Here is a 14096-nt window from a genome sequence, read left to right as displayed (position 1 = left end):
GTCCATCTGCTATTTTCAGAATGCAACCTAGCACAAAACTGGATCTCATCGCTTAGTTTTTCTTTTGTTTTTCTTTTGTTTTCGTCAGTGAAAAAGGGTAGTACTGTAGTAGCAACTTACCGAAGCTGCATGCCACGTAGTAATGCACTAAATAGGACTACTCATTTTTAATTTACAGTTCAATACCAAGGTCCATTCCTTTGAAACAATCAGCCGGACAAAATGTATACATCTGGCCTAATTTTTTAAAAAAGGACTTAAAAAGCATAATAATTACGCTTACATTACCAACTTCAGCTCAATGACTCTTGCAATTATTTTGTTATATCTCAACTTATTTGATTATTGTAGTTTTTAGTTAAAAGTCTCTTCCTTGTTTAGTTTACAATTTCTCATAATGACAAGGGGGAAGGGGAAGTCAAATGTCCTGTTTTACCGTATACCTTTATCATTGTGTGCAAATAACATTCAGCTATGGAGAAGAAGGGTTTATGAATGGCTTTTGTCTGTTGTTATTGACTGTATAGCCAACTGCTGTTTACTTTTTACTGGAGGGAACGGAGGCATCACTGTTGTCTGTTTCTATGAGCAGGAATTGGTGAAACTGACCATAGAGAAACAGGAGCAGCCGTCACCCACCACCCCAAACAAACCAGCACCCCCTGCCACCACCGCTGAAAGGTGAGGGCAATGTACACATTAGGCTATGTTCAGACTGGCAGCAGACAATTTTGCCCTATCCATATTATTGGAATCACAGTATCAGTTTTTCATCAAGACCGAACATCTTTGCTAATCATATTTGAACTAGGTAGTTTTGACACCACCTCAGACACTGAAGCCTGATTTCTATTTTGTCATGTGATGGTATAACGGGGAAAAAAAAAAATATATATATATATATAAATATAACGGATTGATTTAACACTTGCTGGAAATATCAGATCGTTGCGTTGTGAGCTTGTAGATCTGCTATTTTCAGCATGCAACAAAGTGTAAAATGACTTTTACTTATACTGGATCTCTTGTCCACTAGTCCCTTCCTAATTTATTCTAGTTTTTAACTTTTTATTTGTTGACGAAAGTGTCAATATATATTAGTTTTAGTCATCATAGCTTAGTTTTTCATTTAGTTTCCGGAAAAAGGTAGCCGATATTTTTCGTCACAGTATTGTCGACGGATATACAGATGACTCGGCAGACGACTGACGCCTTTCAATTTTCTCTGCAGTAGTAGCACACCTGAGCCGCCCCCCTCGGCGGACCAAGAGCCGGAGGCGTCCAATAAGGTGGCTCTTCCGCCTGCTGCCACGCCCACCGGAGAGGCTGCTTCCGACGCAACCGACGAGGACGTCGCCCCGCCCAAGCCGCCACTTCCTGAAGCTAAAATGGCGGAGCTCAGGTGAGGAACATGGACGTACTACATGTCTGCACATTTCACACTCGGTGATGTGCACACATCGGCGATTCTGAGATGAGCCTTCTTCTCTTCATCACCTCACCACCTCCTCCCCTGCAGTGTGCTTCCTTATTGTCTCCTTTCATTTAACTTGTTAGATGAAGGGACCGAGATAAGAAGAATGTCAGGCTTCTGATATTATTCACGACACACTTTCATTCATTCGTTAATTCGTACATTCATTCATTGTCTGGGTTTTTTGTGGCGTGTGTCCAGAGCTGGTTTTGCAAACCTCTGAACGGATCACCGACAAATAATAGTTTATGAACACTTTTTCCGCGTATGTTTCATACTTTTTGAAATATTTAACTTATAGTCAAAGCCAAAAGGGCTCTGAAACCATGCCCAAATTTGGAGTCATATGTGTGGTAAATGACCGACCATGATAAGGCGACTGCTGTCACTGGCTGGCCTCATGAAGTCTGAGATCCAGATTGGAGCCATGTCATTCCCATGTGGACGTTTGTATTTATTTTTTTAACAGAAAGTTGGGAGCTTCTGAAATGTGCCTGAAAATATGTTTATCTTCTTGTTGTTATTATTATAATACAGTTTGTGTTTCAGGATGTAGATACAGTATGTCTGCAAGAGGGGTTCTTTTTTCCCTTTCTTTTCATACACAAGTTCATGTCCTCTAGACTCTAGTCAAAAATCCTCAACTCCTGACACTCACTCTTTAGGCGTTTGGTTTAGTGGCCTGTCTCTTCCTTTCTTACTCGTTCTGCTCTGTCTCCCTCTCCGTTTTGTTTGATCTGTGGTTTCTCTTTGGATTTCGGGGGGAACAGAGCACAGTTGAGTGCTGATGCTGGCCAAAGGAGACTCACACAGAAGGAGAAGTATGTCAGCTCGTAGGATCATAACATAACTCGGCATTATAACATCCCCCAACCCAGTCCTCCCATAATAAACCTGCTGGATTGGATGAAAGGGCTTTGACTTGCATGTTTGATTTGTCCAAACGTTTGCTCCATCCCGTTGTTCACCGAAGCATTTCTCATCCAATCAAAAGAACAGTCCAGTGCATGAGAATGTGTGACTGACCTTACGCTGAATTCACACCAACAGCTCTATCAGCTGCTTCCATGCTGTGAGAAAGCGTCGAGATTCAATTCAAAGTCTATGTGACGAGGAACGCCCGTTGCTTTCCCCCCAGCGTGGCAGGAGGTGGAGCTAGCAAAAAAAGCGGAAAAGTTGAGAAAAGTTCAACTTTTGCAGCTGCGGCTCTGTGGCGAGGCAGAGTTGTGATCTGATCTACAAGCTCACAGCGCGTCACAGCGTGATGCGTTGTGAGCTTGTAGATCAGCATCCAACCAACCATACAATGGCTTGTCTTTTAGGTCTACTTTATCTCTCGTCTACTAGTCTCTGTACACTGCCTGCCGAGCAGCAGCTGTGCTGGCTTGATCCGCCTGTCCTCCCCCGTCCAGGATGTAATGGAGCAGTATAGAAATCACTTCCGCTGCTGGTGTGAATTCAGCTTCATCCAGTGCTTCAACTGGGCCCTGCGATCATGCTCTCCGAGTCCCATTTTAACTCTGTGTTAATCCACTGGAAGTCTGACGAGCAGGCAGAGCTTTATATTATATATTAAAGCTGAGACGCTAACAAGAGACATCCTCACTGACATCTCACTGTCGCCTATACCTCCAGGAAGGAGGAACATATCCTGGATATGTTGTGTTCATGTATTCATAAGACATGCATTTGTGTGTGAGTGTGCGTGTGCGTGTGCGTGTGCGTGCGCGTGCGTGTGTGTGTGTGTGTGTGTGTGTGCGTGTGCGTGTGTGTGTGTGTGTGTGCATACATGTTGGACAACGTGTTTTCCCCCCCCCCGTGTGCTTTTTCCTTCCTGTTCGCATTCTTTTTTTTTGAAAAACTCGACTTCTGCCATTCCCGTTATTGAAGCTGTTCTGTTTATTTGTCACCCAGCCCTCCACCAGCACTGCCCCCTAAGAAGCGCCAGTCGGCTCCATCGCCCACCCGGGTCGCTGTGGTCGCCCCGATGAGCCGGGGGTCTAGCTTGCCATGCAGCGTTCACAGACAGGTGAGGGGAAGGGGGGTCACCACCACCTGAGATATTGGACAACATGTCATGCTGTCGCAGAGGGGAAAAAATAAATCAGTCAGTCAACGCTTTTATGTTTATATGCCGTGGCTCTGCAGGAGGCTGGCCTTCTATAAGTGTCTGTCTGTGTGCGTGCGTGCGTGTGTGCGTGCGTGCGTGTGTGCGTGCGTGCGTGCGTGCGTGCGTGCGTGCGTGCGTGCGTGCGTGCGTGCGTGCGTGCGTGCGTGCGTGCGTGCGTGCGTGCGTGCGTGCGTTCGTGTCCAGAGCTAATCTAACAAACCGCCGAACGTTGGGTTAAAAAAATAATGATTCCTGGAAAAGTGGGATCTCTTCTCTCAGCCTAGCGATAATGCATGAGGATTTCAATGAATGTATCTTGCAATATGAAAAATGCAGCCTTGTTTTTGTTTTTGTCTTTATCCTTTTTTCTTTTTTCGTATTGTCTTTTTTTGCTTTTTGTTGTCTGTCTTTTCATCAATAAAAATTAAGTGAAAAAAAATAAAATAATAATGATTCCCATTTTGTGTGTGCGTGCGGGCGTGCTTGCAGCCACAGGACTACGAGCAGGACTTCCTCCAGAGGCGTTTCTCCGGGGGCAGCCAGTCGTACGGGGGCGACTCCCCCCGCCTGTCCCCCTGCAGCAGCATGGGGAAACTCAGCAAGTCGGACGAACAACTGTCGTCGCTGGAGCAGGACAGCGGTCAGTGCTCTCGCAACACCAGCTGTGAGACCCTCGGTAGGAAACACAAGATATACACGTGCACCCATTGCCGGTGAAACAATCACATAATGTAATACTGTATTTATATATATAGTTTTTTCTTTTATTGGCCATCTGTACTGTAGTACAGCAGTGCTACCGCTTAAAAGCAAAAAGTATTACATTATTACAGCTTCTTATTTATGAAAAAACCTGTCCTCATGGATTTAAAGTTCTCAGTCGCCACGACTGATTTCAGTCATTTGGATTCCATAGAAGTCAGCATGTCTTCTATTGTAGAAGTGTGTCCTGCACACAAAAAATAGGCCATGTACAAGCTTACAACACGTCGCATCGCGACGTGTTGTAAGCTTGTACATGGCCTATTTTCGGTTAATAGTTATTTCAGTCTTCCAGAAAACCCCAACGATCTCAGATATAACGCCTCAATATGCAATTTCTTCAACGGGTTAGCTGTATGACTACCAAAACATCCTCATTTTACATATCGCGTTAAGTGCGTGGGACACACGGCGCTAGTGTGTGGTGGCTCCTTTCACGCTTGTTTCGCAAATGACATATTAGGACTTTGCCCTAGCAAAGCATTTTTCAGTCGTGTGATTTTATTTTTGCTTTAATAATCCACGTGTACTCTCTCTCTCCTTCTCCCCCCATGCGCAGACAACACGGAGAACTACGACCCAGACTATGACTTCCTCCACCAGGACTTGTCGGTCGGGGATCACTTACCGCCGGCCCCCGTCGGCGGGTGTCTGAGCCCGCTGCCGGAGTCTCACAGCGAGTCCTCGTCCCCGGTCCCGGGACAGCACCCGCTGCAGCCCCGCTTCAGCGCCGGCCCTCCTCCCCAGCATCCCCCAGAGTACTGGAGCCCCCAGCCCAACCAAATGAACCCGTTCTTGCACCACCCGTCCCGCATCAGCGCGGCGCCGGCCCTGCCGCAGAAGAAGCGCCGCAGCACCCAGATGTCGCCGTTCTCCGAGGGCGGCGGCTCGCGGATTCTGTACGAGCGCTACCCCTCGCAGTACGACAACCTGTCGGAGGAGGAGCTGCTGCACCCCACGCCGCCTTTCCCCCTTTTCACCTCGCTCTCGCCCATGCCCCAGGCCAACGGCGGGGTGTTTGTGGCCCAGTACCTGGCCAGTGACAATGCGGAGTTCCCTGGTAGCCCCCCGCCACTACCAGAGAAAAAGAGCAAACACAGTAAGTTGGAACGACAGCGGGGCGACGGAGGTGGTTATTGAGGAACAAGGAAAAAAGGCCAGAGACAGTCCTATAGGGTTTGTTCAGACTGCAGGCAAATCCCCCCCCAAAAAAACCCCACATTGCTTATAGCAAGTGATGAGATTGGATTTGTGTATTTTAGACATTGTCTGCATTTGGTTGCTGTGGTAATGACATCATGACATCATGACATCAGGCTTCAGTGTCCAAAAGTGTCCGGTCTGAGACGCATCTTTAACTTTGGAAATTAGATTTGAATTGCATTTTGAACAACCTATGAATATTGTTCAAATCTGATTAGCAAAAATCCATTTCTTTCCATCTCTTTTTTTAATGCAGACTTGATAAAACCGATCTGGTTCCGTCATGTATATTGTATAGGCCAACGATCAGATTTTGGCTGCCAGTCTCAACATGGCCTTAAAAGAATACTGAGACAGGAAGGGAAGAGGGAAGACTAGATTAATTAAGAAGAAGAAACGTGGACGAGTTAGGGAGTGACAGCAGGGTGACGGCAACACTTGCAACAGCCAATTCACTCCCATGTAGGAAATGTCAAAAGGAATCGTAATCTTTTGAACAGGGACAGGAAGTGGACTCCAGGATATACACCACAATGTAGCTCCAGCTACAGGGCTACGGAGGGCAACATTTTGGGTAATTTCCTGACACACCCCATTATGTCATTTCCTGACACGCCTATTATATCATTTCCTCTTCGCTACTGTAACCGGGAGAAGAAAAACACCACTGTAGCTGTTGAGCAGAATCCTTGTATGTCCTGTCCATGATCTCCACCGCGGTCGAAAAATGATGATATCCAAAAACCTTTGACTTTTCAGGAAATGTCTTCCAATGGATCCAATGCACTTATTTTATGTATTTATTTTATTGGATTGGATTACCGTAATATAGTCCCGCGGGGGAAATGGAGTTTTCAGCTCCACCCTGGCTGATGGTTGCTCAGATGGTTAGACTGAGCACTCAGAGAGGGGGGAGCAGTTGGTGGTTAACTGCCTTGCTCTTGCTCAGGGACACTTCGACCGGCCAGTGTTGATTTTGACAGCAGATTTTAGTTTTAGTTTTAGTCATAGTCTCGTGAATAGTTTTCATTTGGTTTTAGTGACATTTTAGTCACCTGGAATGTTTTAGTCGACTGAATATCACAAGACTTTCGTAAACTAAATCTACGGTTGATTTAGTTGACTAAACTGCGGGCCTTGATGCCGCCGTAATGACTGATTTTACACTTTACACTGAAAATAGCCGATCTACAAGCTCACAACAAGCGTCGGGGCTTGTAGATCTGCTATTTTCAGCATGCAATCAAGTCTAAAATGACTAGTGTCTTTTACTCATACTGGATCTCTTGGTCCACTAGTCCCTTCCTAACATTTTTGTCTAGTTTTTATTTGTTGACGGAATTGTCAATATATTTTAGCCATAGTTTTTGTCACCATAGCTTAGTTTTCATTTAGTTTCCATTTAGTTTTCGTCAGTGAAAAAAAGATGTTTCAAGCATTCTGTTATACTTTAGCTATTGAAAAATAGCAGATCTACAAGCTCATAGCGCGCCACCGAGTGGCGCGCTATGAACTTGTAGGTCTGCTATTTTTGAAAAATCGTAAAAATGCGGCACAAAAATTTGAATAGCTATATATTCTTTCAGAGCGAACGTTTTTTTTATTTCGACGTCGGGCCTAAATGGGTTAAATATTTAGACGACCCACAGACCTGGGTTGGTGTCCCCATTCTGTCACTATAGGTGAAAGTTTTCAAAAAGGTTTCTACAATGGTGAAAAATAGCACAGAGCTTGTCGGTCGTGACTCTCGTGCGAAGAAGGTCATTCATTTATGAAAATAATGAGCACGTGAGATGGCCACAGCCGTGAATAACAATGCTGACCTCTAATCTCTCCTGTCAAGTCCTCAAGTACATGGCGTTTGTGGAGGACTACTCGGAACCGCAGCCCTCCGTGTTCTACCAGACGCCACAGAGCGAGAGCATTTACGAGCAGCGGAACAAGCGCTTTCAAGAGGTCTACGGCTTCAACGACTCCTTCAGCAGTACCGACTCGGTTCATGAGCCGGTGTTGCCTCCAGCTCTGCCCCCCAAACAGAGGCAATTGGTAAGAAACAGCTACACACATGCATACATAACATTGTCTCTGTCTCTACGCAACCTTGGCGTTGCTTTCCAGATGTCCAAACCAAGACTTTTATTTGGACTCCTTTTCAAAAGACTTTATGAAGTATGTTGACGTGATTAAGTAAGACTAGCTAACTCGATATATAATATCCAAAAACTTCTGACGTGCAGAGCTGGCGTTGATAACTGTAATCATTGCCCAGAGCGGCTGGGCAACGTTGAAGCCACCACCCGTAGTGGGCAAAACTGGAAGTGCAGGCGGGCTGGGCCCAGGTTAACCCATTTTGGGCGGGAACCCCTTTTGGTGTTTTAAACATTATGTTATAATTTAGCTATTGAAAAATAGCAGATCTACAAGCTCATAGCGCGCTACGAGCTTGTAGGTCTGCTATTTTTGAAAAACCGTGAAAATATTTATTTCAGAAAACTGGAGGATTTAGAGGGGGGGGGGCTGTCGCTCCTCATCCGCTCTCTAGATATATATTATAACTCTATGGATCAAACAGAAAAGAGAAAACAAATAAATAAATAAATAAAGGTTGGTTGGTGCACCATTTGGTCACCGTGGCTCAATTAACGTGGGAAAGAGGAGCCGATTGCGTCCATGAGCTAAACTGCATTCCAGCGAGTAGGTAATCCTCATCAATTCTCCCGTGAGCCTCCGCCTATCTTGTTATCTCTCTCACCTCTTGAGCCCCTATTCTCCAGGAGTCTCTATCTCTCTCCCTCACCCTTTTCAGCAGACACCTGTGTGTGTGTGTGTGTGTGTGTGTGTGTGTGTGTGTGTGTGTGTGTGTGTGTGTGTGTGTGTGTGTGTGTGTGTGTGTGTGTGTGTGTGTGTGTGTGTGTGTGTGTGTGTGTGTGTGTGCGCGCGTGCGCTTATGTGGGTGCGTGCGCTTATGTGGGTGCTTGTTTGGCTGTCACTGAGAGATAAGGCGAGCCGTTATCAGCCCTGCATCTGATCCAGTACGCGTATCTTCATCGGAGAGTCTGTGGCTAGGTTAATTGAGACAGCCGTCTGACAGGCGCTCAATGGGTGGAAAGAGATCCGTTGATGAGGCCATTCGGCTAGGGGAGGTGATGAGGTCAGATGGTGGTCAGATTCGTTCAATCATGGGGCCAATAACCCACAGTTTAGCAACGGTTAGCATGAGACCATTATGGAGGCTGACTAAATGCACGGTAATTTGTCCTTTGCTTTTTATCACCCAGGCGATTTAACCCATGACTAGGGTTTTAGCGGACGCTAAATTGTTGTTACCCTATAGTCATGTTTTCTGGGCCAAAGAAAACATTGGCTGTTTGCACTTTGATACCTGAACACAGATTCTTTTTTTGTTACTAAAGATCTATATTTGACATTGACATGCCATCCTGACGAACAAATCAATAATAGGTACTTTGGTGCATTGCCACTGCCAACTGGCAGACGGTGACACACTGTGTCACACACACATACACACAAGTGACTTGAGGGCTATTTCAGTCTAGTGATCTGTGATTGCCTGATGAAATCAATGCAACATTCCATTGCCCTCTGACCTAACATATTAACGCTGGCGCTCAGAGAAAAAGCATACCGCTATAGCATCAGGGACGATGGGAAAAGTGTTGATTCCCCCCCAAGCTTGTGTCAGCAGAGGTCATGGAGGGACTATTGCACTGCAGCTCTTCCGCTGCAGATGAAAAGTGATCACACAGTCAGAGAGACACAGACGTTACTACATATACTGCCCCCCAGGCAGGCAGTTGCTTTCTTGACCACATCCTTGTAATCAGGTCTACCAGATGTTTAGATGAATACGAAAACGGCTGATAAGAAAGATAATAGGCCTACGAAGTTGTTTAGGCTCTCTTCTTCTACAAATATTCTTTCCTTCATAAAAAAAAGCACATTTTTAGATGAGGCTTAAAGGCATTGACAGCAAATTTAGTCATTTTAGTCATAGTCTCTAGTTTTCATTTAGTTTTAATCACATTTTAGTCACCGGGAATGTTTTAGTGTGATGTCTAGTTTTAGTCGACTAAAGAATGTAAGATTTTAGTCGACTAAATCTACAGTTGATTTAGTCGACTAAAATGTATTTTGGTGGCTCTTGGTGTGTGTGTGTGTGTGTGTGTGTGTGTGTGTGTGCGTGTGTGTGCGTGCGTGCGTGCGTGCGTGCGCGTGTTGCGGTTCCTGCTGTGAAGCCTAATCTGGCCTCATGTTTTGGACTTGATGTCTATTGGCCCAGTGGAATAAGCCTGTTTGCCTCCCGCGTGAACCCATGTTCCCGCGTGAACCCATGTTCCCGCGTGAACCCATGTTCCCGCGTGAACCCATGTTCCCGCGTGAACCCATGTTCCCGCGTGAACCCATGTTCCCGCGTGAACCCATGTTCCAGGCTCGCATGCTTTGGGGACTAGACTAACCCCTTTTGGTGTTAGCATTATGTTATGCTTTAGCTATTGAAAAATAGCAGATCTACAAGCTCATAGCTACGAGCTTGTAGGTCTGCTATTTTAGAAATAAGCCTGTTTGCCTCCCGCGTGAACCCATGTTCCAGGCTCGCATGCTTTGGGGACTTTACAGAAAAAGAAAGACTTTTGGTCCGCAGCGGTGGATAAATGAAAGCCTGATTTTATATTTTGTTTCGTGGGAACCCCTTTTGGTGTTTTAAACATGTTATAATTTAGCTATTGAAAAATAGCAGATCTACAAGCTCGTAGCGCGCCACCGAGTGGCGCGCTACGAGCTTGTAGATCTGCTATTTTTGAAAAACATTGAAAATATTTATTTTAGAAAACTGGAGGATTTAGAAGAATTTTTTTAATTTTGAGGTCAGGCCTAAATGGGTTAAATTTATGAATGAATTTGGTGACGTAGACGAGGTACCACAAGAACAGCGCGAGGGGGTACTATCATAGTAGCCTGGCATGGCCAGACTAATATCTACGCAGTGATATTAGTCCGTGCCTAAAGCGGGCAGATCTACAAGCTCACAATGCGTCGTGGTTCAAAGCGTTGCAAGCTTATAGATCTGCTATATTTGGCACGTATAAATCAGACTTAAGTTAACGGTAAAAATGGAAGGGATAATTTTGTCCCTGTTTAGAGCCAGTTGTAGATGGCCTCATTCCTCTGAAGCAGTGTTTAACTTTGAATAGTTTTCATTTAGTTTTAGTCACATTTTAGTCACCTGGAATGGAAAGATTTTAGTCGAGTAAATCTACAGTTGATTTAGTCGACTTTTAAAATGTGTTTTGGCGGGCCTTGATGCCGTCGTAATGGCTGATTTTACATTTGTAGACCTGCTATTCTCTTATCCACTAGTCCCTTCCTAACATTTTAGTCTAGCTTTTATTTGTTGACGAAATTGTCAATATATTTAGTCTTAGTTTTAGTCATCATAGCTTGGTTTTCATTTAGTTTCATTTAGTTTTTCGTTAGTGAAAAAGGGTAGTCGACGAACATTTTTCTTCATAGTTTTAGTCGACAAAATCAACAAGCTGAAGTGGCCGCGGAGAAGGTTTACACCAGGGGTTTTCAACTGATTGTGATCCAGGGACCACCACCTTGACTAAGAATCAACCTGGGGACCACTGTTGTGTTGCAATGGGATATGGGCTAAGACTAGTGCTTTCGTAACATTTGCTATAGAATACTGTTTCTCAAACGATGGTCCACGGACTTAACTGATACTGATACAGTACTGACACGTGCCTTAACCTTTATCCCTAAACTTTTTTGCCATATTTTACTATCTTGAAAAATATTTTAAAATAGTTCAACTAGCCGATCTACATCCACACATTATGATCTTGTAGATCGGCTATTTTTATAGTAGTAATAATAGTATATTATATATACTGTATGTAAAAATGTCAAATACGTGCAAGATATAGCACATGATGACATGATTATATGGGCACATTTCCTAATAATGATGTCACGTGATGTCACGAGGGCAGATCCATATATGGAGACCTAAGGGTCTTCATGATGTCACGTGATGTCACAAGGCATGATGGATTGGCAACCATATATGGTGGTGTGACTGACGCGAGACGCAGGATTTCATCGTAAATGCGACCTTCGGTCACAATTAATTCACATTCAGTCACTTTTCTGCTCTTTTGTTAGACTGATTCCTCTCTCTCTCTCCTCTCTTACACTCTCTCTCTCTCTCTCTCTCGCTCTACTGTGGTCCCCAGATTTTCAATACTCTTCTGCTCAACTTTGATTAAATATAATATGCTATAATTAATCTCTCTGCTTATTTATTATAATCAACTGTCATGTTTTCTCTTTCTTTCCTCCCTTGTTTTCCTTTTAACACATTGGTTTTCACTCTCCACTCTCCTCACACCCATTTATTCACATCCCCTTTTCTCTTTCTTGTCTTTCGTTCTCTTCTTTGTCTCTCCACTCTTCTTCCTCCTCCCCTCAGGCCTCCCACTCCTCCTCCCCCTCCTCCTCCTCCTCCTCCTCTCTCTCCTGCCACCTCCAGCCGTCCGTAGCGACGGCCATGGAGGAGGTGGCGGGCTCTGGGCTCAGCGGGCTCAGCATGTCCGTCTCTAATTCCTTCCTGATTGGCCAGGCCTCCTTGACCACGCCCACGGTGAGTCCCTCCCCCCCAGCCATAGGGCTGCTGGGAGGTCCTGGGTCGGGCCAGGGGGTGGGGCGGTGTGTGTGTGTGTGTGTGTGTGTGTGTGTGTGTGTGTGTGTGTGTGTGTGTGTGTGTGTGTGTGTGTGTGTGTGTGTGTGTGTGTGTGTGTGTGTGTGTGTGTGTGTGTGTGTGTGTGTGTGTGTGTGTGTGTGTGTGTGTGTGTGTGTGTGTGTGTACGCGCGCGCGCACGCGCGTGCACGCATGGATTAAAGCAAAATAAAATCTCACGACTGAAAAATGTTGCTTGGCCAAGTCGGAAAGTCCTAATATGTAATTCATGAGACGGTGTGAAAGGAGCCACCACACACCAACGCTGTGTGTTCTGCACCAGTGGTTCCCAACTTTGTTTCATGTCAAGGACCCCCAAAATGATACTCATTAGCCTGCCAAGGACCCCCATAAGAGAAGATTTGTACGGCTCTAGCAGTGATTTTCAACCATTTTCATTTCAAGGGCCCCCAGTTTGACCTGAATTGGGCTACGGTCCCCCATTTAATGGCATTTCTTCCTTTGGGACCCCCAATGTATATTGTAAAGTCAAAGTTAATTTAACTCTGAGAGTGTACAAATGGAAACAAATGGACCCGTTAGGGACCATTTGGTTCCATTTGTACACTCTCTGAGTTACAGACCCATAAGGGTCCATTTGGTATTTTGGTTACTAACTATCATTTATCTGGGGACCCCCTGGAACTCCCTCAAGGAGCCCTAGGGGTCCCCGGACCCCACTTTGGGAACCACTGTCCTACACACTTAACAGCTGTCCAAGTGTGATGTTTTGGTAGCCATACAGCTAACCAGTTGAAGAAATTGCACATTGAGGCGTTAACGAAATATCTGAGATCATTAGGGTTTTCTGGAAGACTGAAATAACTAATAACCTATTTTTGGTGCAGGACACATTTCTATAGAATACATATGCTGGCTTCTATGGAATTCAAATTACTGAAATCATTCGTGGCGACTGAAAACTTTAATCCGTGTGCGTGTGCGTGTGCGTGTGTGTGTGTGTGTGTGTGTGTGTGTGCGTGTGTGTGTGTGTGCGTGTGCGTGCGTGTGTGTGTGTGTGTTGTGGTTTGTCCGGCCATCCTTCCGTTCTCTTAAGGCTGATTAATGCTTAGTTGCGCAATGACAATAGCAGATCTGCAAGATCACACGCCTTTTTCGACGCACAACTAAGGATAAATCACGCTTTATGGATTTTGATTGATGCCGTCGTAGGCATTGTTTGGTTGCTGTGTGCTTCTTATTTTTGTCCATCCATTCATTTGGTGTGTGCATTTGTTTTGACTCTGTGATTTTGCTGCTGTTGTTCCTCCATTTTGTTTGATATTTGGCACAAGCGTTAGTTGTGTTGTAATTAGTGTGTGCTTATGCGTGTCATTATGTCTCATAATGTGTGCACTTCTTGCATGGTCGTTGTGTGCTTGCCTTGTGGTGCAGTCAGTGTCTGACTGGGAAAGATGTGTGATCACGTTTCGCATCGAAAGGGTTTCTCAAGACATTTTCTAAGGACGATTCTTTATCCCACACACCCTTTTCGTCGTCATGGGTCTGAGATGCAGTCATTTGAGTTGAGTGTCTGGAAAAAGACGTGTACAAGAGTAAAGTATCCAAACATTGCAACCCCACAGTGTCATTTAGGAATAGCAGAATACTCGTATGTAGGTCTAGCTCAGGGGTTTTCAAACCGAACATTTTTTAATAGATTTTCGGAAAATTGCGGAAATAGCAGATCTAGAAGCTCTCGCGAAAAAAGAAGAAAAAAAGAAGAAAAAAAAGCCATTCGCGAATATCGACTTTAAAAAGTCGATTGGCCGTTCCACCCCTAC

The 14096-nt window shown here is 44.9% G+C and overlaps 1 protein-coding gene across 6 annotated transcripts in view; it reads left to right on the top strand.

Annotated features, from left to right (window-relative positions):
• rapgef1b (Rap guanine nucleotide exchange factor (GEF) 1b) overlaps window positions 1-14096 on the top strand; it is a 72393-nt gene that overhangs the window by 37715 nt on the left and 20582 nt on the right. The window contains exons 5-12 of one of the 6 annotated variants that reach the window (XM_079525216.1): window positions 593-681; window positions 1235-1402; window positions 2245-2295; window positions 3389-3503; window positions 4074-4260; window positions 4906-5445; window positions 7393-7595; window positions 12046-12216. In XM_079525216.1, coding sequence (XP_079381342.1) covers window positions 593-681; window positions 1235-1402; window positions 2245-2295; window positions 3389-3503; window positions 4074-4260; window positions 4906-5445; window positions 7393-7595; window positions 12046-12216 — 1524 coding nt within the window. Of the gene's footprint in view, window positions 1-592; window positions 682-1231; window positions 1403-2244; window positions 2296-3388; window positions 3504-4073; window positions 4261-4905; window positions 5446-7392; window positions 7596-12045; window positions 12217-14096 lie in introns of all 6 variants that reach the window. The other 5 variants (XM_079525217.1, XM_079525215.1, XM_079525218.1 and 2 more) reach the window with 5 other exon arrangements.

Source organism: Electrona antarctica, assembly GCF_951216825.1.
Source record: "Electrona antarctica genome assembly, chromosome: 16".
In the NCBI taxonomy this organism is placed as follows: domain Eukaryota; kingdom Metazoa; phylum Chordata; class Actinopteri; order Myctophiformes; family Myctophidae; genus Electrona; species Electrona antarctica.
Note: the sequence above shows the minus strand (reverse complement) of the source record. Positions and strands in the feature narration are given on the sequence as shown.